Source organism: Ranitomeya imitator, chromosome 2 (assembly GCF_032444005.1).
Source record: "Ranitomeya imitator isolate aRanImi1 chromosome 2, aRanImi1.pri, whole genome shotgun sequence".
NCBI classification, from domain to species: domain Eukaryota; kingdom Metazoa; phylum Chordata; class Amphibia; order Anura; family Dendrobatidae; genus Ranitomeya; species Ranitomeya imitator.
This window is the reverse complement of record NC_091283.1, coordinates 39,213,471-39,237,588: the sequence shown is the minus strand read 5'-3', so window position 1 is coordinate 39,237,588 and position 24,118 is coordinate 39,213,471. Positions and strand designations below refer to the sequence as shown.

The 24,118-nt window shown below is 46.8% G+C and overlaps 1 protein-coding gene across 1 annotated transcript; it reads left to right on the top strand.

Moving 5' to 3' along the window:
* Window positions 1–22,631: 22,631 nt before the first annotated feature.
* On the top strand, window positions 22,632–23,639 carry LOC138666219 (olfactory receptor 6C3-like). Its single transcript, XM_069754455.1, has one exon. The coding sequence runs from the start codon at window positions 22,632–22,634 to the stop codon at window positions 23,637–23,639; it is 1,008 nt and encodes a 335-aa protein (XP_069610556.1).
* Window positions 23,640–24,118: the final 479 nt, after the last annotated feature.

The following is a 24,118-nucleotide window of genomic DNA, read 5'->3' as shown; positions in this document are numbered from 1 at the left end:
GAGGGTGCTAGACATCGTGTGGTGGTCTTGACTGATCACAAAAATTTGATTTACCTTGAGTCTGCCAGGCGTCTGAATCCTAGACAGGCTCGTTGGTCACTGTTTTTCTCTCGTTTCAATTTTGTGGTTTCATACCTGCCAGGTTCAAAGAATGTGAAGGCGGATGCTCTTTCTAGGAGTTTTGTGCCTGACTCCCTTGGAAATTCTGAGCCCTCTGGTATCCTTAGGGATGGGGTGATTTTGTCTGCTCTCTCCCCAGACTTGCGACGTGCTTTGCAGGAGTTTCAGGCGGGTAAACCTGATCGTTGTCCGCCTGAGAGACTGTTTGTTCCGGATAATTGGACCAGTAGAGTCATCTCCGAGGTCCATTCTTCTGCGTTGGCAGGTCATCCTGGAATATTTGGTACTAGAGACTTGGTGGCCAGGTCTTTTTGGTGGCCTTCCTTGTCGAGGGATGTGCGTTCTTTTGTGCAGTCTTGTGAGGTTTGTGCTCGGGCTAAGCCTTGCTGTTCTCGGACCAGTGGATTGTTGTCACCTTTGCCTATCCCGAAGAGGCCTTGGACGCACATTTCCATGGACTTTATTTCGGATCTCCCTGTCTCTCAAAAAATGTCCGTCATCTGGGTTGTGTGTGATCGCTTTTCTAAAATGGTTCATCTGGTACCCTTGCCTAAGTTACCTTCCTCCTCTGAGTTGGTCCCTCTGTTTTTTCAGAATGTGGTTCGTTTGCATGGGATTCCTGAGAACATCGTTTCTGACAGGGGATCCCAGTTTGTGTCTAGATTTTGGCGGACGTTCTGTGCTAAGATGGGCATTGATTTGTCCTTTTCGTCTGCATTCCATCCTCAGACGAATGGCCAGACTGAACGAACTAATCAGACCTTGGAAACTTATTTAAGGTGTTTTGTTTCTGCTGATCAGGATGACTGGGTTACCTTTTTGCCACTGGCCGAGTTTGCCCTTAATAATCGGGCTAGTTCTGCTACCTTGGTTTCTCCTTTCTTTTGTAATTCGGGGTTTCATCCTCGTTTTTCCTCTGGTCAGGTGGAACCTTCTGATTGTCCTGGAGTGGACATGGTGGTGGATAGGTTGCATCGGATTTGGAGTCATGTAGTGGACAATTTGAAGTTGTCCCAGGAGAAGGCTCAGCAGTTTGCTAATCGCCGTCGCCGCGTGGGTCCTCGACTTCTTGTTGGGGACTTGGTGTGGTTGTCTTCTCGTTTTGTTCCTATGAAGGTCTCTTCTCCTAAGTTCAAGCCTCGGTTCATCGGTCCCTATAGGATCTTGGAAATTCTTAACCCTGTGTCGTTTCGTTTGGATCTCCCGGCATCGTTTGCTATTCATAATGTGTTCCATCGGTCGTTGTTGCGGAGGTATGAGGTACCTGTTGTTCCTTCGCTTGAGCCTCCTGCTCCAGTGCTGGTGGAGGGAGAATTGGAGTATGTTGTGGAGAAGATCTTGGATTCTCGTGTTTCCAGACGGAAACTCCAGTATTTGGTCAAGTGGAAGGGTTATGGTCAGGAGGATAATTCTTGGGTGGTTGCCTCGGATGTTCATGCTGATGATTTGTTTCGCGCTTTTCATAGGGCTCATCCTGGTCGCCCTGGTGGTTCTCGTGAGGGTTCGGTGACCCCTCCTCAAGGAAGGGGTACTGTTGTGAGTTCTGTTTTTGGGCTCCCTCTGGTGGTTACTGATGGTACTGGGTGACTTGTCTTTCCTGGGTCTCTGGGTTCCACCTGTTCCATCAGGATATGGGAGTTTCCTATTTAACCTGGCTTTGCTGGCATTTCCTCACCGGTTATCAATGTATCCAGTGTGTCTTGTTACCTCTGCTCCCTGCTCCTAGAACCTTCTGGTCAAGCTAAGTTTGGATTTTCCTGTTTTGGTGTTTTGCTTTATTTGGTTTTTTAGTCCAGCCTGCAGATATGTGATTCTTTGCTGCTGGTTGCTCTAGTGGGCTGAAATTGCTCCTCATGTACCATGAGTTGGCACATGAGTTCAAGTAATTTCAGGATGGTTTTTTGAAGGGTTTTTCGCTGACCGCGCAGTTCACTTTTGTATCCTCTGCTATCTAGCTTTAGCGGGCCTCATTTTGCTGAAACTGTTTTCATACTGCGTATGTGCTTTCCTCTCATTTCACCGTCATTATATGTGGAGGGCTGCTATTTCTGAGGGGTATTTCTCTGGAGGCAAGAGAGGTCTGTGTTTCTTCTAATAGGGGAAGTTAGATCTTCGGCTGGAGCGAGACGTCTAGGATCATCGTAGGCACGTTCCCCGGCTACTTTTATTTGTGTTAGGTTCAGGGACGCGGTCAGCTCAGGTTCCATCGCCCTAGAGCTTGTTTGTATCTGTGCTTGTCCTTTAGTGATCCCCTGCCATTGGGATCATGACAGCACAAGCCACGCTGGCACAACAGACCTAAAGCTGCCACCAGTGCAGGCTTCGGCCTACACTCTGCTCCTCTCCTCCTCCTGCTGACCCTGGGCTCTAACACCGCTAGTTTTAGCCCGGAAGTGCTAGCTGCATAGAGAAAAACACCCGTCAATGTGTCAGTGGGGTTCAGCAACGCCAGCTGTTCCCCTGCTGTGTAGCCGGCAACGTGACCTGCAAACGCCACGCAGGCACCTGAACTGAAATTGAAGGGAGCCTGCCCCCCACCCCCAGGTGTTTCTATGTATAACAGCCACCTTGTACAGCAGTAATGCTGCATTTGTACAAGGTGGCTGACTTTTTCTCCTTGCCCACGTGGAACTCAACACGTACAAAATGTGTCTCAGTAGAGACCATTCCACTGTCCCTGAGGTGTGACTTTCCTTTCTAATGATACGCAGCACCCCCCTTGGTAGCGCTGCCCGTCTTCTGACATCATTGGTTGGCTGCCTGTGCCTGTGCATCTGCCCTGCCCGATACAACGTCCCTCGGTGTCTTATGTATTTTGACTGCGAGGGTGTGATTGATGGCAACGAGCAGTGCATATGTTCGCCTGTCTTCACTCATCTCCTTCCGCCTTCTCCACACTGTGCGGCCTCATGGCCGCGGCATGCGATAAGGGATCAGCTGAGGCCGCCCAGTCTGAAGCAGGTGTAAGGACATGAGTGACAGGCGAAAATATTTACTGCGCAAGGCCACGAATCCCAGCCCCGTAGTGTGACTTAAAGAAAAGACACTGCGGGTCTGGGTTTCCTGGCCATCGCTAACCGCACCGGCCAACATGAAATGAGGTCAGAAGACAGGCAGCGCTCACAGCGCATGGCCAAGGGATAACAAGAGCGCAGACTCCTGTACAGCAAATAACAACGCTCAGGAAGCTGCGCCCAGAACCGAGGTGTAAATTTTGACACCTGTGCTGCGTCTCCTTAAAAAGAAAAGTCACGCTTCCACTACTGTTTGACAGTATAATGGGCAAAATTGTGTACGTGTTTTATTCAGCGTGTGCAAGGAGCTAAATTAATAGAGCAACCTTCTACTTGTGCAGCATTAATGCTGCACAAGGTGTGGCTCTTGTACCTTGCAACACCTAAGGGGGGGGGGGTTAAAGGTTACCTTTGAAATTGGTTCTACTAGGCTTCGGCCTACACTCTGCTCCTCTCTTCCTCCTGCTGCCCCTGGGCTATAACACCGCCAGTTGTAGCCTGGAAGTGCTAGCTGCACAGAGAAAAACAACAGCCAATGTGTTAGTAGGGTTCAGCACCGCTAGCTGTTCCCCTGCTGTGTAGCCGGCAACGTGTCCAGCACAAGCCACGCTGGCACAACAGACCTAAAGCTGCCACCAATGCAGGCTTCGGCCTACACTCTGCTCCTCTCCTCCTCCTGCTGACCTTGGGCTCTAACACCGCTAGTTTTAGCCCGGAAGTGCTAGCTGCATAGAGAAAAACACCCGTCAATGTGTCAGTGGGGTTCAGCAACGCCAGCTGTTCCCCTGCTGTGTAGCCGGCAACGTGACCTGCCAACGCCACGCAGGCACATGAACTGAAATTAAAGGGACCCTGCCCGCCCACCCCCAGGTGTTTCTATGTATAACAGCCACCTTGTACAGCAGTAATGCTGCATTTGTACAAGGTGGCTGACTTTTTCTCCTTGCCCACGTGGAACTCAACACGTACAAAATGTGTCTCATTAGAGACCATTACAGTGTCCCTGAGGTGTGACTTTCCTTTGTAATGATACGCAGCACCCCCCTTGGTAGCGCTGCATGTCTTCTGACATAATTGGTTGGCTGCTTGTGCCTGTGCGTCCGCCCTGCCCGACACAACGCCCCTCGTTGTCTCATATATTTTGACTGCGAGGGTGTCATTGATGGGCACGAGCAGTGCATATCTTCGCCTGTCTTCACTCATCTCCTTCCGCCTTCTTCAGACTGTGCGGCCTCATGGCCGTGGCATGCGATAAGGGATCAGCTGAGGCCACCCAGCCTGAAGCAGGTGTAAAGACATGTGTGAGCGGCGAACATATTTACTGCAACAAGGCCACGAATCCCAGCCCCGCACTGTGACTTTATGAAAATACACTGTGGGTCTGTGATTCATGCCCATCGTTAACCGCACCGGCCAATATGAAATGAGGTCATAAGGCGGGCAGCGTTAACAGGCCATGGCCCAGGGATAACACAAGAGCGCAGACTCCTGTACAGCAAATAACAACGCTCAGGAGGATGCGCCCAGCAACAAGGCGTTATTTTGGACACCTGTGCTGCGTCTCCTTTCAAAGACAAGTCACGCCTCCAATACAGTTTTACTGTATAATGGTCTAAATTGTGTACGTGTTTCATTCTGCGTGTGCAATTTGCAAAATTTAAAGAGCAACCTTTCACTTGTGGAGCATTACTGCTGCACAAGGTGTGGCTCTTCTACATTGTAACACCTGAGGGTGGGTTAAAGGTTACCTTTGAAATTGGTTCTACTAGGCTTCGGACTACTCTCTGCTCCTCCTGCAGACCCTGGGCTCTAACACCGCCAGTTGGTGCCTGGAAGTGCAGGCTGCACAGAAAAAAACACCCACCATTGTGTCAGTGGGGTTCAGCAACGCCAGCTGTTCCCCCGCTGTGTAGCCGGCAACGTGTCCTGCAAACGCAACGCAGACACAAAGCTGCCTCCAGTGCAGGCTTCGGCCTACACTGTGCTCCCCCTGCTTACCCTTTGCTTCAACACAGCTAGTTGGGGCTCTAGGAAGACAATCTTGAATAGGCAACGCATCCTGGTTCCAGCACCGTCAGCTGGTTCTGGGTAGTGTCAAGGTCACTGACACGCCTATACGTTGTCCCGTCGTGTTGCGGTCGGGTTAGCCAACTCCATGGTGCCTCCAGTGTAGGAGCTTCCTATGTGGACTGCATGAATTGGTAGTCAAGGCTGGTTCTGTAGTGCCAGTAGGCCAAGCTCCCCCTGTAGGACTGTTGGTGTTCGGTAACTGCGGCTGCCTCGCGGCCTAGCTGTTCTCTCCACTCCTGTGGGCCTTCTGGTCCACATCCTGGTTCCAGCACCGTCAGCTGGTTCCGGGCAGAGCCTTTGGCCTAGTTACCTCCTCCTGGGTATCCGAGTTCTGCCAACGCCAGGCGGTCCTTGGTAGTGCTTTTAAGCGCAGGTACCTACAGCTTAGTAACTGGGTTCCAGCACCGTCAGCTGGTCCTCAGTGCCATTGGCTCTTGCACACTGGGGCAACGCATCCTGGTTCCAGCACCGTCAGCTGGTTCCGGGTAGTGTCAAGGTCACTGACACGCCTATACGTTGTCCCATCGTGTTGCGGTTGGGTTAGCCAACTCCATGGTGCCTCCAGTTTAGGAGCTTCCTATGTGGGCTGCGTGAATTGCTAGTCAAGGCTGGTTCTGTAGTGCCAGTAGGCCAAGCTCCCCCTGTAGGACTGTTGGTGTTCGGTAACTGCGGCTGCCTCGCGGCCTAGCTGTTCTCTCCACTCCTGTGGGCCTTCTGGTCCACATCCTGGTTCCAGCACCGTCAGCTGGTTCCGGGCAGAGCCTTTGGCCTAGGTACCTCCTCCTGGGTATCCGAGTTCTGCCAACGCCAGGCGGTCCTTGGTAGTGCTTTTAAGCGCAGGTACCTACAGCTTAGTAACCGGGTTCCAGCACCGTCAGCTGGTCCTCAGTGCCATTGGCTCTTGCACACTGGGGCAACGCATCCTGGTTCCAGCACCGTCAGCTGGTTCCGGGTAGTGTCAAGGTCACTGACACGCCTATACGTTGTCCCATCGTGTTGCGGTTGGGTTAGCCAACTCCATGGTGCCTCCAGTTTAGGAGCTTCCTATGTGGGCTGCGTGAATTGCTAGTCAAGGCTGGTTCTGTAGTGCCAGTAGGCCAAGCTCCCCCTGTAGGACTGTTGGTGTTCGGTAACTGCGGCTGCCTCGCGGCCTAGCTGTTCTCTCCTCTCCTGTGGACCTTCTGGTCCACATCCTGATTCCAGCACCGTCAGCTGGTTCCGGGCAGAGCCTTTGGCTTAGGTGTCTCCTTCTGGGTATCCGAGTTCCGCCAACACCAGGCGGTCCTTGGTAGTGCTTTTAAGCGCGGGTACCTACAGTTTTGTAACCGTGTTCCAGCACCGTCAGCTGGTCCTCGGTTGTGCCATTGGCTCTTGCACAGTTGGCCAACGCATCCGGGTTCCAGTACCATCAGCTGTTTCTCGGCAGTGTCTTTTGCTCTTGTACCTTCTGCTCCCCATCCTGGTTCCAGTACCGTCAGCTGGTTCCGGGCAAAGCCTTTGGCTTAGGTGCCTCCTTCTGGGTATCCGAGTTCCACCAACGTCAGGTGGTCCTTGGTAGTGCTTTCAGGCACGGGTACCTCCTGCTTAGTAACCGGGTTCCAGTAACGTCAGCTGGTCCTCGGTAGTTCCATTGGCTCTTGGACCTTCGGCTACCCATCCGGGTTCCAGTACCGTCAGCTGGTTCTCGGCAGTGTCTTTTGCTCTTGTACCTTCTGCTCCGCATCCTGGTTCCAATACCGTCAGCTGGTTCCGGGCAGAGCCTTTGGCTTAGGTGCCTCCTTCTGGGTATCCGAGTTCCGCCAACGTCAGGTGGTCCTTGGTAGTGCTTTTTAGCACGGGTACCTCCTGCTTAGTAACCGGGTTCCAGTAACGTCAACTGGTCCTCGGTAGTTCCATTGGCTCTTGGACCTTCGGGTAGCCATCCGAGTTCCAGTTCCATCATCTGGTTCTCGGGATTTTCTCAGCCTTCTTGTACCTTCTGCTACATTTCCAAGTTCAAGACCCTAAAGACGACGACCCGGAAGACCACCCCTAAGATGACGATGACACGGGAGACGACAACCACTGAGATGACGACGACCATGGAGACGACGACCCTGAAGACCACCCCGATGACGACGACGGCGGAGACAACGACGGCGGAGACGACGACCCTGGTGACGACGACCCTGGAGACGACAACCCTGGAGACGACGACATGGAAGACCAAGAAGCAGAAGAACAAGAGGCTGCAGAACAAAGAGCAGAAGAACATTAAGCATAACACTTAATATCAGAGCAAAAGATATTTAAATTATATGCAGAAGAAGACAAAGCAGTGTATGGGGGTGAGTCCGTTCCTCCTCGTGGTGCCCCTGGATAAAGCCTGATGCTGCAGGCCAAACTGAACGCGGACAAGTGTAACTTTTGTGACAGGCAGAACGGAAGGTGTAATCTTCAAACTTTTATAGATAACAACTACGGGAATGCCTGTCACAAATGAGAATATGATGAAGAAGTAGAATAGGAAGAATAATAATAGTTGAAGAAAATGAATATGAAGAATGTAACCAAAAAAAAAATAGGTAGAAGATTAAGAAGATGAATAAGGTGAAGAAGAAGTTGATGTCAAAGATGCTGATGATGATGAAGATGAAAGTGTGGGAAAAGTAAAAAAAAAGGGGAAGGGCGTAAAATAGTGAAACATCAATATCTGACAAAAAAAAAACATAGTCAATATCTTTGTAACTCCGAACGTCTTTAAAAAAAAAAAAAATTCCTGCTATTCTATTTGATTGGGCGAATCCTCTATGCCTTTAATGTCTCCGCCACCTCCCCAAATACATCCTGCATTATTCTTAGTTGTTTTCCTTCATGTAGAATGAACCTACAAGGAAAGAAAGGGTTTATTTTAATTCCAATATTTTGGTCCCATTTACTTGCATTGGGATCGGGTATCGGTATCGGCGATATCCGATATTTTTTGAATATCGGCCGATCCAATCCGATACCGATACTTTCCGATATCGGAAGGTATCGCTCAACACTACTGGCTGCAGTTGAGATGAGCACTGGCGGATGCAACTGGACCGGCTGCCGTTGAGGTGACCACAGGCAGGTGCAGAAGATACAAGCACTGTAACCTGAGAACTCACAAGAATGTTAGGAAAACAAACTCACAAAATTGCACAGGCACCTCCATGTTGAAGGAGGTGCTTTATAAAGTAAGTGTCCTCCAGCCAATGGCTGGGGACACTTTAAAGGAATGCGCACAGCCCCTTTAAAAAAGAGGAAATGTGCATGCGCCCTAAGCACAGTGCCCAGGACCTGTGTGTGGTGCATGCACCCTGGACAGCAGAAGACTCGGAAAGAGCAGGACGGGGACAGCGGTGGAGAGTGGTGAAAAGCGAATTTGTTCAGAAAACGATCGACAAATGTAAATTCGGCACGAATATGGCAAATTCGGATTCGTGACCAGAAACCGAGGTTTGCTCACATGTCAGCAGGAATTTTGGTCCACTCCTCTTTGCAGATAATCTCTAAATCATTAAGAGTTTGAGGCTGTCACTTGGAGCTTCAACTCCCTCAATACGTTTTCTATGGGATTAAGGTCTGGAGACTGACTAGGCCACTCCATGACCTTAATGTGCTTCTTTTTTGAGCCATTCCTTTGCTGCCTTGGCAGTGTGTTTTGGGTCATTGTCTTGATTGAAGACCCAGCCAAGACTAGTGATGAGCGAATTTGTTTGGAAAACGATCGCCAAACATAAATTTTGGCACGACTATAGCACATTCGGAATCGTGATCAGAAACCCAAGCAAAATTTTATAAAATCGTGAAAAATTGGTAACATTTGGTAAAAGTGCGGAAAAATATTTGCGTTGCCACAAAATTATTTTCAGCACTTTAGCAACGATAATGGTGGTGTATCATGAGAGTTTAGCACGTGATTGATGAAGGGAGGGGGTTTGCAGTGCTCAGATGTGCGGCGTTTTTGGAAGCACAGCATAGCAGTCATTTTTTTCCTAACTTTATGTGTGTGTAAGAAGGACCATGCCGCAGGTACCTTTTTTGTAACGGGTCCGGAACTGTCGGGGCTGTCTCCTCTCTTGTCTGGAGGAAAGCTTAAGGGACCGAGCCAATCATTGCAGGAGGAAACAGGAGGTGTGGCTAATCGCTTACAAACTCAGCACGTGCGGAAAGAGGCAGACTTGGTGGGAAGAGACAGCGCACAGCAGGGGGACATGAGTGCTCCGGCCCTCGAGCATCAATATAGCACAGACCTGCGCTCGATCTTCCCCGTAACTGCTGACAGAGACTGTGAGGAGAGACATGCAGTGTGCCCGTTGGTCACCACAAAGCGAGGTGTTGCACATTCCGGGCTAGTGATTACTGCATGCATGCTGCCAGAGAGAGACTGGGTGCAGGACTGCTATCTGCACCCTGTTTCACCAGTATATGTCTGCTGGGCCACATCGGCCTCAGACAGAACCATGGCCCACACTCCTCTGGCCATATCAGTATATGGATTAGGGGCTCAGTGGAAGGTGCAGGAGACCAACCGCTGCCGCTAGAAGATGGATCATCGTTACCTACAGGACCATATCAGACAAGCGCCGCTTCAGCTGTTGTTGGCACCATCACCTGCTCTGGGACTACCACATCTTGATAAACATCTGACAGGATAAGTTAACCCCCAAGAACTGTTAATACCTTTTTCACTGTTCTTTAACCCCTGCATACTTTCTGTATTTTGAACTGCCTACTCAACCCTCTAGTTAACCTCTAACCTCCCTGCATGGAGTATCTCAGTGTTAATTAAAATTGTTAACCATTGCTCTGTCTCCTGTTTGTCACTAAATCTCGCAACCTGCTCACATGTTCACAATGCAGCTAGCCAATCAGGGCGCAGGAAACACCCTCAATGTCCTAACACTACAGCTTGTGTCATTGACTGCTGAAATCATATGTCCCTCTCCATATAAATAGTGGACATCTTGTTTTAGCGCTATTTTGACACTGTAACAGTGCAGAGAGGCTGCTCCTGAAACTGCCACTGTTAACAGCAAGATTTTAGCTAGTTAGTTAGGCGGTTGTATATCAGTCAGATAGAGTAGCTAGCTAGTGTCCAGTGTGTCTGTAAAATTTACCTTCCGTAATTTTTTTATTTGGTCCACAGTGAAAGCCAGCAGGGCACATGTCCTACAAGTACAAGTATCTTGTGCACTACTATTGTGCTCCATGCATGAATATAGCATTCTAAATAATATTTTTTTACTAGCTAAATGTGAAACAGCCTGCTGTATCCCACCTTGTCACTTAGTGCTGTGGTGATGTGAAACTGACTGCAGACTTAAGGCACATTTAAAAAAAATATATAATTTTTCAGAAAGGTAGACAGCCAGCCGTATCACACTTTGTCATTTTGTTGGGTTGAAATTAAGCTGTAGAGGCCTGATCCAGAGGCCACCCTAAAATTGTTGTGTTCCTAACATCACACTGACTTTAAAATAGTTTGTAGCATCTAGCGTGTTATAGAGGCCTGATCCAGAGGCCACCAAAAAATTCTCCTGTTCCTAACGTCATACAGTAGGGGTCATCTGACTTTCAAATTGTTTGCAGCATATCTTCTTTGTCATACAGGCCTCATCCACACTCAAACAATTGTGTCTTTTGTGACTAACATGATACAGCATGCCATATTTCACCTTGGAATTTACTGTCGCTGAAATTCAGCTGTTTGCAGAGGTGGTGCAGAGTTAAAAATCGAATTTTTTGTTGCAAATACTGTGTTCCTACCACAGTATCTGAGTACCATGCCTGGAAAAAAATTCCCCTTTCTTTCCCCCATGTCCCAACTCTCCAACCGCACAACTGAATGTACGAAACCACAGATCGGTGAGTCTGAAGGGCTGTTCACAAATTCTATGGCATGGTCATCAGGAGTGTACTCAAAAGCTTTACGGAGTCAAGAAGAAGAAATGTGCACCGATGCCCAATTTTTTTTAGCTTGGATCTGGGGCAGGACGAAGTCCAAACAGCATCCTGACCCTGGTCATCATACACTAACCCCTGGGGGGTGATACTGATGAGACTCAGATATCTGAGGCTCACACAGACTGTACTGTGCTTTCAGTACAGGAAGAGGATGAGGGTGACTCCAAGGGCGAAGAATATGATTACACAGAGGATGATTATGATGAGGTGTTAGATCTCAGTTGGCACCATAGAGGCACACAGCTGAGTTGGTTATCTAAGGAGAAAGACGAGGATGTTACTTTGCGCAATACATCGCAGACACGTAGTGATGTAGCCACGATGAACAATGCATCCTCAGTAGTGTTGAGTGATACCTTCTGATATTTGAAAGTATCAGTATCGGATGATATCGGCCGATATCCAAAAAATATCGGATATCGCCGATACCGATACCCGATACCAATGCAATTCAATGGGACACAAATATCGGAATGTATCCTGGATGGTTCCCAGGGTCTGAAGGAGAGGAAACTCTCCTTCAGGCCCTGGGATCCATATTCATGTAAAAAATAAGGACCGGTCACCTGACCGCTCACGTGACCGCGACGTCATCGAAGGTCCTTCACTCTCTGCATTCTCAGGAACGGAGGCAGACGCTTGCAGCGGTGACAGCCAGAGTTCGTCGGAGGGGTGAGTATATCCATATTTTTTATTTTTATTCTTTATTTTTTACATGAATATGGATCCCAGGGCCTGAAGGAGAGTTTCCTCTCCTCCAGACCCTAGGAACCATATGCACCGCACATGCCGAAGATGACTGGGAACACTTCCTATTCCGATTTCCGATATCACAAAAATATCGGAACTCGGTATCGGAATTCCGATACAGCAAATATCGGCCGATACCTGATACTTGCAGTGTCAGAATGCTCAACACTAATCCTCAGTCACAACTGTGGCTCTGACCAGTAGCATCCACGAGTCTGCAGCTCACAGGGGTGGCAAGAGTTGCCTAGCTTGGGCTTTTTCCATTTTTGACACTGCAAAGGATGAGCCAACTCACGTAATCTTCCAACTACGCAAAAAAAAACTGTTCAGGTAAAAAGTGGAATAATTTGACTACTTCATATATGAACCTTCACATGCGCAATCAACATGCATTACTGTGGGAATCCCACTGCCTAAAAATGCGGACCACAACAACCATTAGCCACCCCATCAATCGCATATGCTGCTTCTTCCTCCTCTGTTACCGTGCCAACTATTGAGACGTAGGTCTTCGACCGAAGAACCTCGCGTTCATTGTCCGCTCCAGTCACTCTGACTGAGAGCCCGCCGTTAGCTGTAACAAAAGCGGACATGCCTGCTGTTGTTGACCGATCTCAGAGAACAAGCACACCACAACTTTCTCAATCCTCTGTAACATCTCCGCTTGCACCTCTCTCATGGTCCAGCAGTTTGTCCGGTTCACCAGACTCCACCCTCTCTCAGCACTGCCACCAGCCCACAGTTCTGCAGTTGTGGTAACGTAAAAGATTGTTTCTCTCCTACGCATGACAAAGCTAAGAGGTTGAACTCCACCATCTCCAATTTGTGGGCAACAGAAATGCTGCTTTTTTGCCTGGTAGATACACTGATTTGGCACTGGGTGACTCTGGTGGCTGTGGGAGCAGGAGCTGTTCAAAAAGTCTTGGAATCCCCAAGGCTTTCAGGACAAACCTCTACATTTAACACTTCCTCCACTGCTTCTGCCTCCTCCTCTCTCTCCTTTAGGAATTCCAAGTGTGCCCTCAACCTGTGCCTTAGTGAGACACATGTTCAAACAGTCCAGAGCGAAATCCCCACCACCTCGATACTGCGCAGCCAGGGCTCACCGCAATCAGGCAGTATTAAAATTGATATGCCTTGGAAATCTCAGTCATTCAGCTGAAGGGTTATGGACAGCTCTTCAGGCTGAGTTTGATCAATCGCTGTCTCCACTGAACCTGCATCCAGGGAAGGCTATGTCTGGTAACGGTGGGAACCTATTGGCAGCCCTACTGTGAGGCAAGTTCACACATGTGCCTTGCATGGCTCACATCCTGAATCTGGTGGTACAGTGTTTTCTCAGCCACTATGATTGCCTGGGTAAGCTGCTCCAGAAAGCAAGTAAGTTGTGTGCTCATTTCTGCCATTCGCACCCCTCAGGTCATCAACTTGCATTGATACAGAGGTCTTTGTCCATGCAAGTTAACAGGTTGATATGCGATGTGCCGACATGGTGGAATGCCACTCTGCACATGTTGCAGCGACTGCGGCAGCAGCAGCAAGCCCTGACGCAGTATGTCATGTCGTATAACCTGGGCCAGCACAGTACGGATGTGGCGCATATCACGATTACAGAGTGGGCACAGATTAAGGACCTCTGCACACTACTGCACAGTTTTAAAATAGCTACTAATATGGTTAGGGCAGAGAACGCTGTCATCAGCATCACTCTTCCGGTCAGCTACTGTATATGTTGGAGCAGACTTTGAATAGCCTGCAGGAGGAGATGGTGGTCCCAGAAAAAGAGGAGAAAGCAGAGGAGGATGAAGAAGAGATTATTATTATTTATTTATATAGCACCATTCATTCCATGGTGCTGTACATGAGAAGGGGTTACATATAAATTACAGATATCACTTACAGTAAGCAAACTAACAATTACAGACTGATACAGAGGGGCGAAGACCCTGCCCTTGAGGGCTTACATTCTACATGATGGTGGTGAAGGTGACTGTAGATTGAGGGTTGCAGGAGCTCCAGTTTTGGTGAGGCGGTAGCTCCGGTAGTGGTGAGGAGGCAGCGGGGTCAGTGCATGCTGTAGGCTTTCCTGAAGAGGTGGGTTTTCAGGTACCATCTGAAGGATCCGAATGTGGCTGATAGTCGGATGTGTTGGGGAAATGAATTCAAGAGGATGGGGGATATTCGGGAGAAGTCTTGGAGGCAGTTGGGTGAGGAGTGAATAGGTGTGGAGGAGAGAAGAAGGTCTTGGGAGGACCGGAGATTACGTGAGGGAAGATATCGGGAGATTAATTCAGAGATATATGGAGGAGACAGGTTATGGATGTCTTTGTAGGTCAGTACTAGTAATTTGAACTGGATACACTGAAGGAATGGGAGCCAGTGAAGAGATTTGCAGGGGGGGAAAGCGGAGGAGTAGTGAGGAGATGAATTAGTCGGGCAGCGGAGTTAAGGATGGACTGGAGAGGTGCGAGGGTGTTAGCAGGGACGCCACAGAAAAGGATGTTGCAGTAGTCGAGGCGGGAGATGATGAGGGCATGCACAAGCATTTTAGTAGATTGAGGGTTGAGGGAAGGATGGATTCTGGACATATTTTTGAGCTGGAGGTGACAGGAGGTGGAAAGTGCTTAGATGTGTGGCTTGAAGGACAGGGCAGAGTCAAGGGTTACTCCGAGGCAGCGGACTTCCATTACGGGGGAAAGCGTGATGTCGTTAATTGCGATAGATAGGTCAGGTAAGGAAGAACTGTGAGATGGAGGAAAGATGATGAGTTCAGATTTGTCCACATTGAGTTTGAGGAAGCGAGAGGAGAAGAAGAAAGATATGGCTGATAGACTCTCCGGGATTCTGGAAAGCATAGAGAGGTGACGTCTGGGCCAGAGAGGTAAATCTGAGTGTCATCAGCATAAAGGTGGTACTGGAATCCATGGGACTCTATGAGTTGTCCCGGCCAAGTGTATAGATTGAAAAGAGTAAAGGTCTAAGAACAGAGCCTTGGGGGACTCCATCAGAGAGAGGGTGGGATGAGAAGGTAGTGTGGGAGTGGGAGACGCTGAATGTGCGGCTGGAAAGGTATGAGGAGATCCAGGATAGGGTGAGGTCTTTTATGCAGTAGTAGGAGGCAGTGGTCAACTGTGTCAAAAGCAGAGGACAGGTCTAGAAGGAGGAGTATAGAGTATTATCCGTTAACTTTGGCTGCAAGTAAGTTGTTAGTAATTTTGGTCAGGGCTGTCTCAGTTGAGTGATGAGGGCGGAAACCAGATTGTAGATTGTCAAAGAGCAAGTTAGATGAGAAGTGGGAGGAAAGTTCAGCGTGGACGTGCTGCTCCAGGAGTTTAGAAGCGAATGGGAGCAGCGATATTGGGCGATAGCTGAACATAGCAGTTGGATCGAGGGTTGGCTTTTAAAGGCGTGATTGTGGCATGTTTGAAAGCAGAAGGGAAGGTGCCAGAAGTTGGTTATAGTTTGAAGAGGTGGGTTAGAGATGGGATAAGAGTGGTAGTGAGGTTGGAGAGGAGGTGGGATGGGGTCGAGCGCACAGGTGGTGAGGTGCAATTTGGAAAGGAGACAATTAAGCTCCGCTTCAGTGATGTTGGATAGGGAGGTTATAGGGTTTGGACATTGGTCTGGTATACAAAGGGGTTGTGGTGATTGAGCAATGAAGACTTGCCTTCTTTGGTCGATCTTATTTTTAAAGTGTATGGCAAAGTCCTCAGCAGAGATGAGGGAGGTTGGAGGGGGCAGTGGGGGGTGGAGGAGGGAGTTAAAGGTTTTGAATAACTGTTTTGGGTTGTAGGATAGGGAAGATACGAGGGTTGTGAAGTAGGCCTGTTTAGCAGAGGTGGGAGCAGATTTGTAAGTGACTGTTGCCTGTTTGAATGCAGTGAAGTCGTCTTGTGAATGTGTTTTCTTCCAACGCCGCTCTGAAACCCTTGATACTTGTCAGAGCTTTTTAGTGGTGTTATTGTGCCTGGGTTGTTTATTGATACGTTGCACTCTGCCATGAACGAGAGGGGCAACCGTGTCAATAGCTGATGTGAGAGTGGCACTGTAGAAAGCATTGGCACTATCTGTGTCGTGGAGTGAGGATTTGGATGCCAGTGATAGGATAGAATCAGAGAGTGTGTGGGTGTCTAGGTGTGCAAGGTTTCTGTGGGGATGCGCATGTTGCTGGACATGGGTGACCGGTGAAGAGGACAGGGATAAGAAAGTGAGTAGATGGTGGTCGAATAGAGGAAGAGAAGAGGTGGTGAAGTTAGATAGAGAGCAGAGACGGGTGAAGACCAGGTCTAATGTATGTCCGTCTGTATGGGTGGCTGCGGAGGACCACTGAGTAAATCCAAAAGATGAAGGAAGGGACAGAAGTTTGGAGGTTGTTGACTGTTGACTGAAGTGTATCAGTGGGGATATTGAAGCCACCCATGATGATGGTGGGAATGTCATCAGAAAGACAGTGAAGAAGCCAGGTGGAGAATTGGTCAATAAAGTCAGTGGCCAGACCCGGAGGTCGGTATATGACAACCACTTGGAGGGTGGAGGGAGAGTTGATGTGGACAGAGGGGACTTCAAAAGAGGGTAGGATAAGGGAGGGTAGAGGTGGGATTGTTTTAAAGGTGCAGTTAGAAGAAAGGAGAAGACCCCCTCCACCAGCATGTCTGTTGCTGGGGTGAGGGGTGTGGGTGAAATGGAGGCCGCCATAACACAACGCAGCAGGGGAGGCTGTGTCAGAGGGTGTTAGCCATGTTTCTGTGAGGCCGAGGAAGGCAAGTAATCACATGAAGCTTATTGCAGATTGAGCGGGCATTCTAGAGTGCTCCAGAGAGAGGGAGCAGGGGGGTGGGCGTTAGGGGCACAAGTTTTATGTTGGAAGGATAGCAGTAGTTCATACTAGATAGGGAGTGGTAGGAGGGGGTAGTAATGGGAGACATGAGCTGTGGGGATCCATGGTTGGGAGATATGTCGCCAGCAGTGAGGAGAAGCAGAGAAAGGGAGAGCAGGTGGGAGAAGGAGAGTGGGCGGCTTGTTTCATGTTTTATTAGGACAGATTTGAGGCTGAGGAACAGGTCAGCAGAGGAGGTCAGGTGGGTAGGTAAGAGGGAATGGGAGATGATTATTTGGTTAGAGGGTGCTGGAGTTTGGGGATAGCGAAGGAGAGTGAGGATTAGTGGAGTAAACACTGTAAGGGCATATGTGAACATGGTGATGGAATAAGATGGGTTAATAGAAAAGCTAAATCTAAGTAATGAGAAGTGCTTACTCTGCAGACATACCCAAAGGAGACAGATACATAGAGTGGAGTCCTGACTCCTGCCATGACTGACTGCCGTTGAAATAATGGCAGCGTCTCATTACTTTAGCTGCCGTGATACTTTTGCTTCCGGGAGATGCGTGCCTTGCTCCACACGCCTGCCCCCCTAGAATGCTACTAAATTTATAGGACTAAGTAGAGGATCAGATGAAAGGGATTCTGGGAGCTGATTTGGGATAAATTAGCAATTGGCCAACACACCAGGGGGAGGTTAGATGGCAAAAGGCACTGGGCCTGGATACATCCATATGCTGTAACAGTAACACCTTGCACCAGGTAACATCTCCTGTGACCCCAGCATGGATACAATGCAACAAAAGGATTTAGCAAACATTCAGCAGGCACTGTTATATATTATTAAAGGGAATGTTGCAGGATGATAAGAAGCAGATGACAGCAAGCAGATACTGTACCATTAAAGGTAATATTGCAGGATGATATGCAGCAGATGACAGCAAGCAGATATTTTACCTGTGTGAAGATAGGAGATGAATGTTAATTCCCAGCCGTTGAAATAACTGGAGCGTCTCGATACTTTAGCTGCCGTGATACTTTTGCTGCCGGGAGACGCGTGACTGACCCCACCCGCGTGGAAGAGATAACATTGTCTCTAAGTTCCAGACTGCCATCACACAGGCGGGTGACAAGGGAGGGTGGATTACTGATATTGAGGGGGGCTGGTGATAACAGACAAACTGTTATCGAAGGTGCAAGATCCAAGGAACAAATGGAGGAGGAAAAGGTAATGGGTAAGCAATAGTGATGAGTAGTGTTGAGCGATACCGTCCGATACTTGAAAGTATCAGTATCGGATAGTATTGGCCGATACCCGAAAAGTATCGGATATCGCCGATACCGATACCCGATACCAATACAAGTCAATGGGACACCAAGTATCGGAAGGTATCCTCATGGTTCCCAGGGTCTGAAGGAGAGGAAACTCTCCTTCAGGCCCTGGGATCCATATTAATGTGTAAAATAAAGAATTAAAATAAAAAATATTATCCGCCGATACCCGATACTTGCGGTATCGGAATGCTCAACACTAGTGATGAGCGAATATACTCGCGACTCGAGATTTCCTAAGCACGCTCGGGTGACCTCCGAGTATTTTTTAGTGCTTGGAGATTTAGTTTTCATCGCCGCAGCTGAATGATTTACATCTGCTAGCCAGCATAAGTACATGTGGGGGTTGCCTGGTTGCTAGGAAATCCCCACATGTAATCAAGCTGGCTAAGCGATGTAAATCATTCCGCTGTGGTGATGAAAACTAAATAGGCGAATATTGCAAATTTGGCTTTCGTAATTCAAACTGAACATTGAAATATTAGATATACAAGGCGTGTATCCAGACCCAGAATCCTGACGCGCCAAACGTTTTTTTCTTCAGGTCTCTGTAAAACAAAGCAACTTTCACAGCAATATTAGAAGCAGTCTCTTTAAAATCTCCTTTGGAAAACTAGTAGGAAGCACCTTTAAGAAGGTGCAAACTATTTACAAAATAATTTGTGAACTATTCACCGTCCGTGATTCAAATGTTCTTTAAACAAACGAACTCTGTAAACAGAGGATCCCTTTAAACAAGGGACCCCTTTAAATAGAAACCTGGTCAGGATTATTTAACTGTTAAATGGTTGCAGTCATTTTTAAACTGTTAGCATCAATGGGCAAACTTTTAACTATTTACAGGCACATCCAAATTTTTTGCTTTACGTACTTTGGCTGTGGCAGTTTCCAGGGTAGTACCTGCGGATTTGGGAGGTTACGAGGTACCTCATAAAGTGCATCAATGCTCCGGATAGGAGTCTGAGTACTCACTGACTTCTGATCAATGGTAACCTGTGTGGATTTGGAGCACTTGGTGACGGGTGCTCTATCAGAAGTAGGGATGATCATCACCTTGCCAAGTGGAGGTGCTGGTGTGTAAAGCAGGGCTGCTTGCGGTGGTTCAAGGTCACGAGCTGGAGGTTTAGTGACCTTCGGTATACACTTGTGTACATGCAGGGCATACAACTCTTTGTCTCCCTAGTGTCTGGTGTAGGTGATGCGGTCACCGGGGTAGAGGTCCCTATATGGGTGTCCCTCTCGCAGGTGGGCCTCCACATCACGCCTGGTGACAAACACCTCGGGCAGAGATCGGGTTTCTTGATAAAGCCCCAGCCAGAGTTGATGCGGCTTGTAAGTCCTTCTCTTTCGTGGACTAGCGTTGGAGATCCCGCTCCCTGTCCTCCCGTTCTTGCTGGAGCGCCTGCTGCCGATGGTACTCCTCCCGGCTAACTAATTGAAGGAGGGCAATATCCCTAAAAGTTCTCAGGCTATTAATGTCATCTCAAAGCTGTTTGGTTAGCCTTTACTGGTTACTTTATGGGAAGACCCCTGAAAAAAATGACATACGGCCCTCCCATAATTTCAAACCAGCAAAGGCTAAACAGACGGCTGTGGACTGATATTAATAGCCAAGGAAATTGTTCCTCCTTCCAGGCTAAGAACATGAGTCCTGAGCCGCCTCAGAAATGGCGCATCAATAAGATGCACCAAATCTGGTGCTTAGACTCACTATTCCCACTTGCCCCGTGGCGGTGGCAAGTGGAGTAATATTTGTGGGGCTGTTGTCACCTTTGTATTATCAAGTGACAGCAAGCCCAGTGGTTTGTAAAAGAAAGACTTCTGTAAGACCACTGTCCATTACTGACCCTATAGTTTGATTGCAAAAAAGCCACAGCCAGAGTAAAATTCTTTAGTTGAAAGAAAGACAGAGACTCCTTTATTTGAAATAAAAAAGCACAGTTATACTCACTTTACGCCCATTCCATTGAAACCCTTGTTCCTTGTGAAAAAACAGAAATAATAAAGAACCATATCTCTCCCCTGTTGGACGTGAATAATAGCAATACTGTCCCACTCCATAATTCATCCCTGCGTTATGTGGTTTACATCCTGAATGTTGGCATGATGCAACTGTCAAGGCTGAAAATCATGGGAGAATGAGGTACTGCAAATGCAGCTTCAGTGACAAGCAGTGATGTTGTCGAGGTTATCACAGGTCACTGATTCTGCATTCCCACCGGCACTTCACTGTGAGCCTGGACAATGTACTGCGGTGACCTCAATGAGATCGCCGTTAGCATCGTGAGAATATTCTGGGGCGGCTGCAAGCTGCTATTTTTAGGCTGGGGGGCCAATATCCATGGCAGCGTGGCAAACAATGGATGTCTGGACCCCCCATTCATATGAATGGAGTCCAGGTTCAGGTTTGTGTACTGTTCTGGTACCCGAAAATAACTGTTTTTAGATGTTCGGCAGGACCCGCGAAACTAAACACCCATGTGTTCGCCCATCACTAGTGTCAGCGAAAAGTACGTTGTGGATGTGAGAATTGGCTGTGGGGTGCAGTAAACAAATTATCAGCTGAATTTGAATCTCAGCAGATTTGCTCATCTCTACTGAAGACCATCCTATTCCAGGCTATCAATACCATTTCACAGAAAATTACTTCATGTTTTTATCATTGAATTTTGAGCTCTTACAGCGGCCTTCCCATTCTGACTAGAGAACGTACTCAGCATTTAACTTCTATGGAATGTCAAGCTCGCCGATCCATCATCCCAGTTGCCATATGGTATAAATACCAGAGACCCAATGGACTTTAGATTTTGAGTTCACAAACGTTAATTTGCGGGACATTTTTGCAGTTATTTGTGCATTTACAATTACAAATTTGTATTTTTTCAAGAAGGACTCTGGGGATTATTACAAGTCTAATCTGTGTTCTTGGAGAAATGTCCCAGGGCAATTATCAACACTATATATTACTCTGTTCAAACCACAATTAGACAGATGATGACTCCCATCACTAACGTGTTGTCGATAAATCTCATTAATAAGATTTCGACTCAAGAGAATTATCCACCTATCTACCGTAATTACTACAAAATAGATCCTTACATCTGAAAGATTTAAAAAAATATGAGAAGGGACATGTTTGAGATTGAATTAAAATATTTTATTTCATGGTTAATTGATATGATCTCAATCGTAAACTTTTTTACAAAAACAAGGTAGGTATGATGGTACTTCTTCACTACAGGGATTAAGAAGTAATAAGTAGTGCAAAGGGCCTCAACTCAACAGCTGCCAGTAAATGTTAGCGAAGGCTACTTGAAATCACCACCTTTCATATCTGCTTTCCCCCTTTTGGGGGTTGAGATTGGCCATAGCTATTTTATTACTTACACAACCAAAAAATAACCATTTACGGTACTTTAACTCCGCTGGTGTCTACCAGTAAGCAATTTTTGGCGATATGTTGACATCCAACGACTTGCTATTGCTTAGTGTAATTCCGTAGTTCATGAGTAAGGCAGTTGAGTGCACCAGAAACACGTTGAGGTTCTTGTTCATGGATTAAGGATGCATGTGAAGATATTTTCATTTATAATCAAAACCGAAGATTTTATATTGTCGGGCTGAATTATTTCTATAATGTTCTGATTATCATCGGTGGCAGCGACGATCATCCCATGCTCGGAGTGGGGAACAAGGCAACTGCAATGAGTTGGCTTATTCTATTTCTTTTTATTGTAATTCAGTAGTCACATATTTCAAGCTGCAACCAGTCCTAGTAATATGTCATAGCAGGGATGTAACTGCCTTCTCCTCAGCACAACTGATTATTCTTTCTCCAGGCTCATCCTGCTCTGTGCTCTTTTTAAATCCATTCTGCTGAGTCAACCTTCCAGTTTACAGCAGATGAAGAGACTGACTGAGGACTAGAGCAGGACTAAAGCTGGAGAAAATAACCCTGTTGTGCTCAGCTGAGGAAATTTTTATTTTTACTCCTTGACTGAGTGAGTAGATCAAGTATGTTTATTCACAATGCTGCTCCTCTGACAGTTAACCCACATGTATCGAGCAGTGCTTCTTTATGCTGCAGCCCTTCTTTATGCTGCAGCCCATTCTGGCACAAAACAAGGATGGCTAGCATGCTTGAAATATGTGATTACACATGATGTGTGCATAAACCAAATATAGCATAGAATATGATTCAAAGTCATTGAATGTCATCATCTAAACAAATACTGCTTGATAATATGTAGTGATAGTCATTTTATAACATTCTCGAAGAATACCTTACATTTTTTTTTGCTAATTTTACTATAGTTTCTTTTACTACTATATTCAAACATAAACAGCGTAATAAAAATACAATACCAGAAAAAAGACACACTAAATATAGTTCTGCAGCTTTTGCTCCTCAGCTATCCCTAACAAGGTAAGTAATTATTTATTACCCTTATCATTAAAAAGTATGACTTTCCTGTTTAATATTTTAAATTAGGTTAGTGGTGTATTATGTTTTGTTTGTAACATTTTTGATCTTTCCAATAGGTAACAACATGGAAATTATAGAAAAAAATCAAACTCTTGTCATGTTCTTCATTATTAAAGGCATTTCAGATGCTCCAGAGCTACAGTTAATAATCTTCTTTTTAGTTCTTCTTATTTATCTCCTAACCATTGGTGGTAACATGATGATTCTGTTCTTGGTCTGCCTGGATCCTAAACTTCACACGCCTATGTACTTCTTCTTGGCCAACTTGTCTGTATTAGACATGTTCTCCACCACTGTGACGCTTCATAATATCCTTATAATTTTTATAACAGGGAATAACAGGATCTCCTATGAGAGTTGCATTTGTCAGATGTACTTTTCAGGGTTTCTGATATGTGATGAGTTCCTATTTCTAACTGCTATGAGCTATGATCGCTATGTTGCTATCTGTAATCCTCTGAGATACCACATGGTCGTGAACCGCAGACTCTGCATTGTTCTTGCAATTTGCTGTTGGCTGTTGGGCATGATAGAGATGATACCTTACATGATTTTGCTTTTGGGCATTACATGCTACAAATCAAATGTAATAAATCACTTCTTCTGTGATCTTGTACCTCTCATGATATTGTCCTGCAGTGATACGTCAACCCTGGAGATCTTAAGCTTGACAGAAGGTCTTCTCCTCCTTACTTTAACCCCATTTATTTTGAAGTTCATATCTTATCTCTTCATCATTTCCACCATACTGAAGATCCAGTCCAGCACTGGTAGACGGAAGGCCTTCTGCACCTGCTCATCACACCTCACGGTGGTCATTCTGCTTTACTCGATCCTCTTGTTCCAGTATTTGACACCTACATCATTAGATACTTCAAAGTCCAATAAGTTCTTTTCTCTATTTAACACAGCAGCTATCCCTATCTTAAATCCTCTAATTTACAGCTTAAAAAATAAAGATGTTAAGTCAGCCATGATACGAACATTTAGATATATTAACAGTTACCCGAGGTCTACGAGAGATCTGCTCAATTGTAACATGGAAAAGTGTATAGGACAATTTCAAAAATAGGTACCATGCTCTCAAGCAGGGGAGTAGTTTTTTCTTTGTGTCATAAATTATTACAATGTCTTTGCTGTCAATGCTATTCAGAAAATGTTAAAACATTCACCAGTATCCATGTGAGTTTTTATATTGGCACCAGTTGTTATGATTTATTTTTACAACACCATTGATTCCATATTTATGTACATGAGAAGGGGTTACATTCAAAATATTAATTACAGTGAACTGTTATGTTTGCTAATGACAGGTGTTATGAAGGCAATCCAGAAACACAGTGTGCTTAGCGATCAGAGCGCACACAGTGATCTGACAAATACCCAAAAATACAAGAACGAGCTCTGAGACGTGGAAACTCTGTAGACTGCACACCTGATCCTATCCTAAACACAACTAAAAGCGGCTGTGGATTGCGCCTAACAACTACCTAGGCAACTCGGCACAGCCTAAGAAACTAGCTAGCCTGAAGATAGAAAAATAGGCCTGAC

Bases quoted from the DNA above. Each gene is read 5' to 3' on its own strand.
- LOC138666219 (XM_069754455.1), top strand. From the start codon at position 22,632: ATGGAAATTATAGAAAAAAATCAAACTCTTGTCATGTTCTTCATTATT.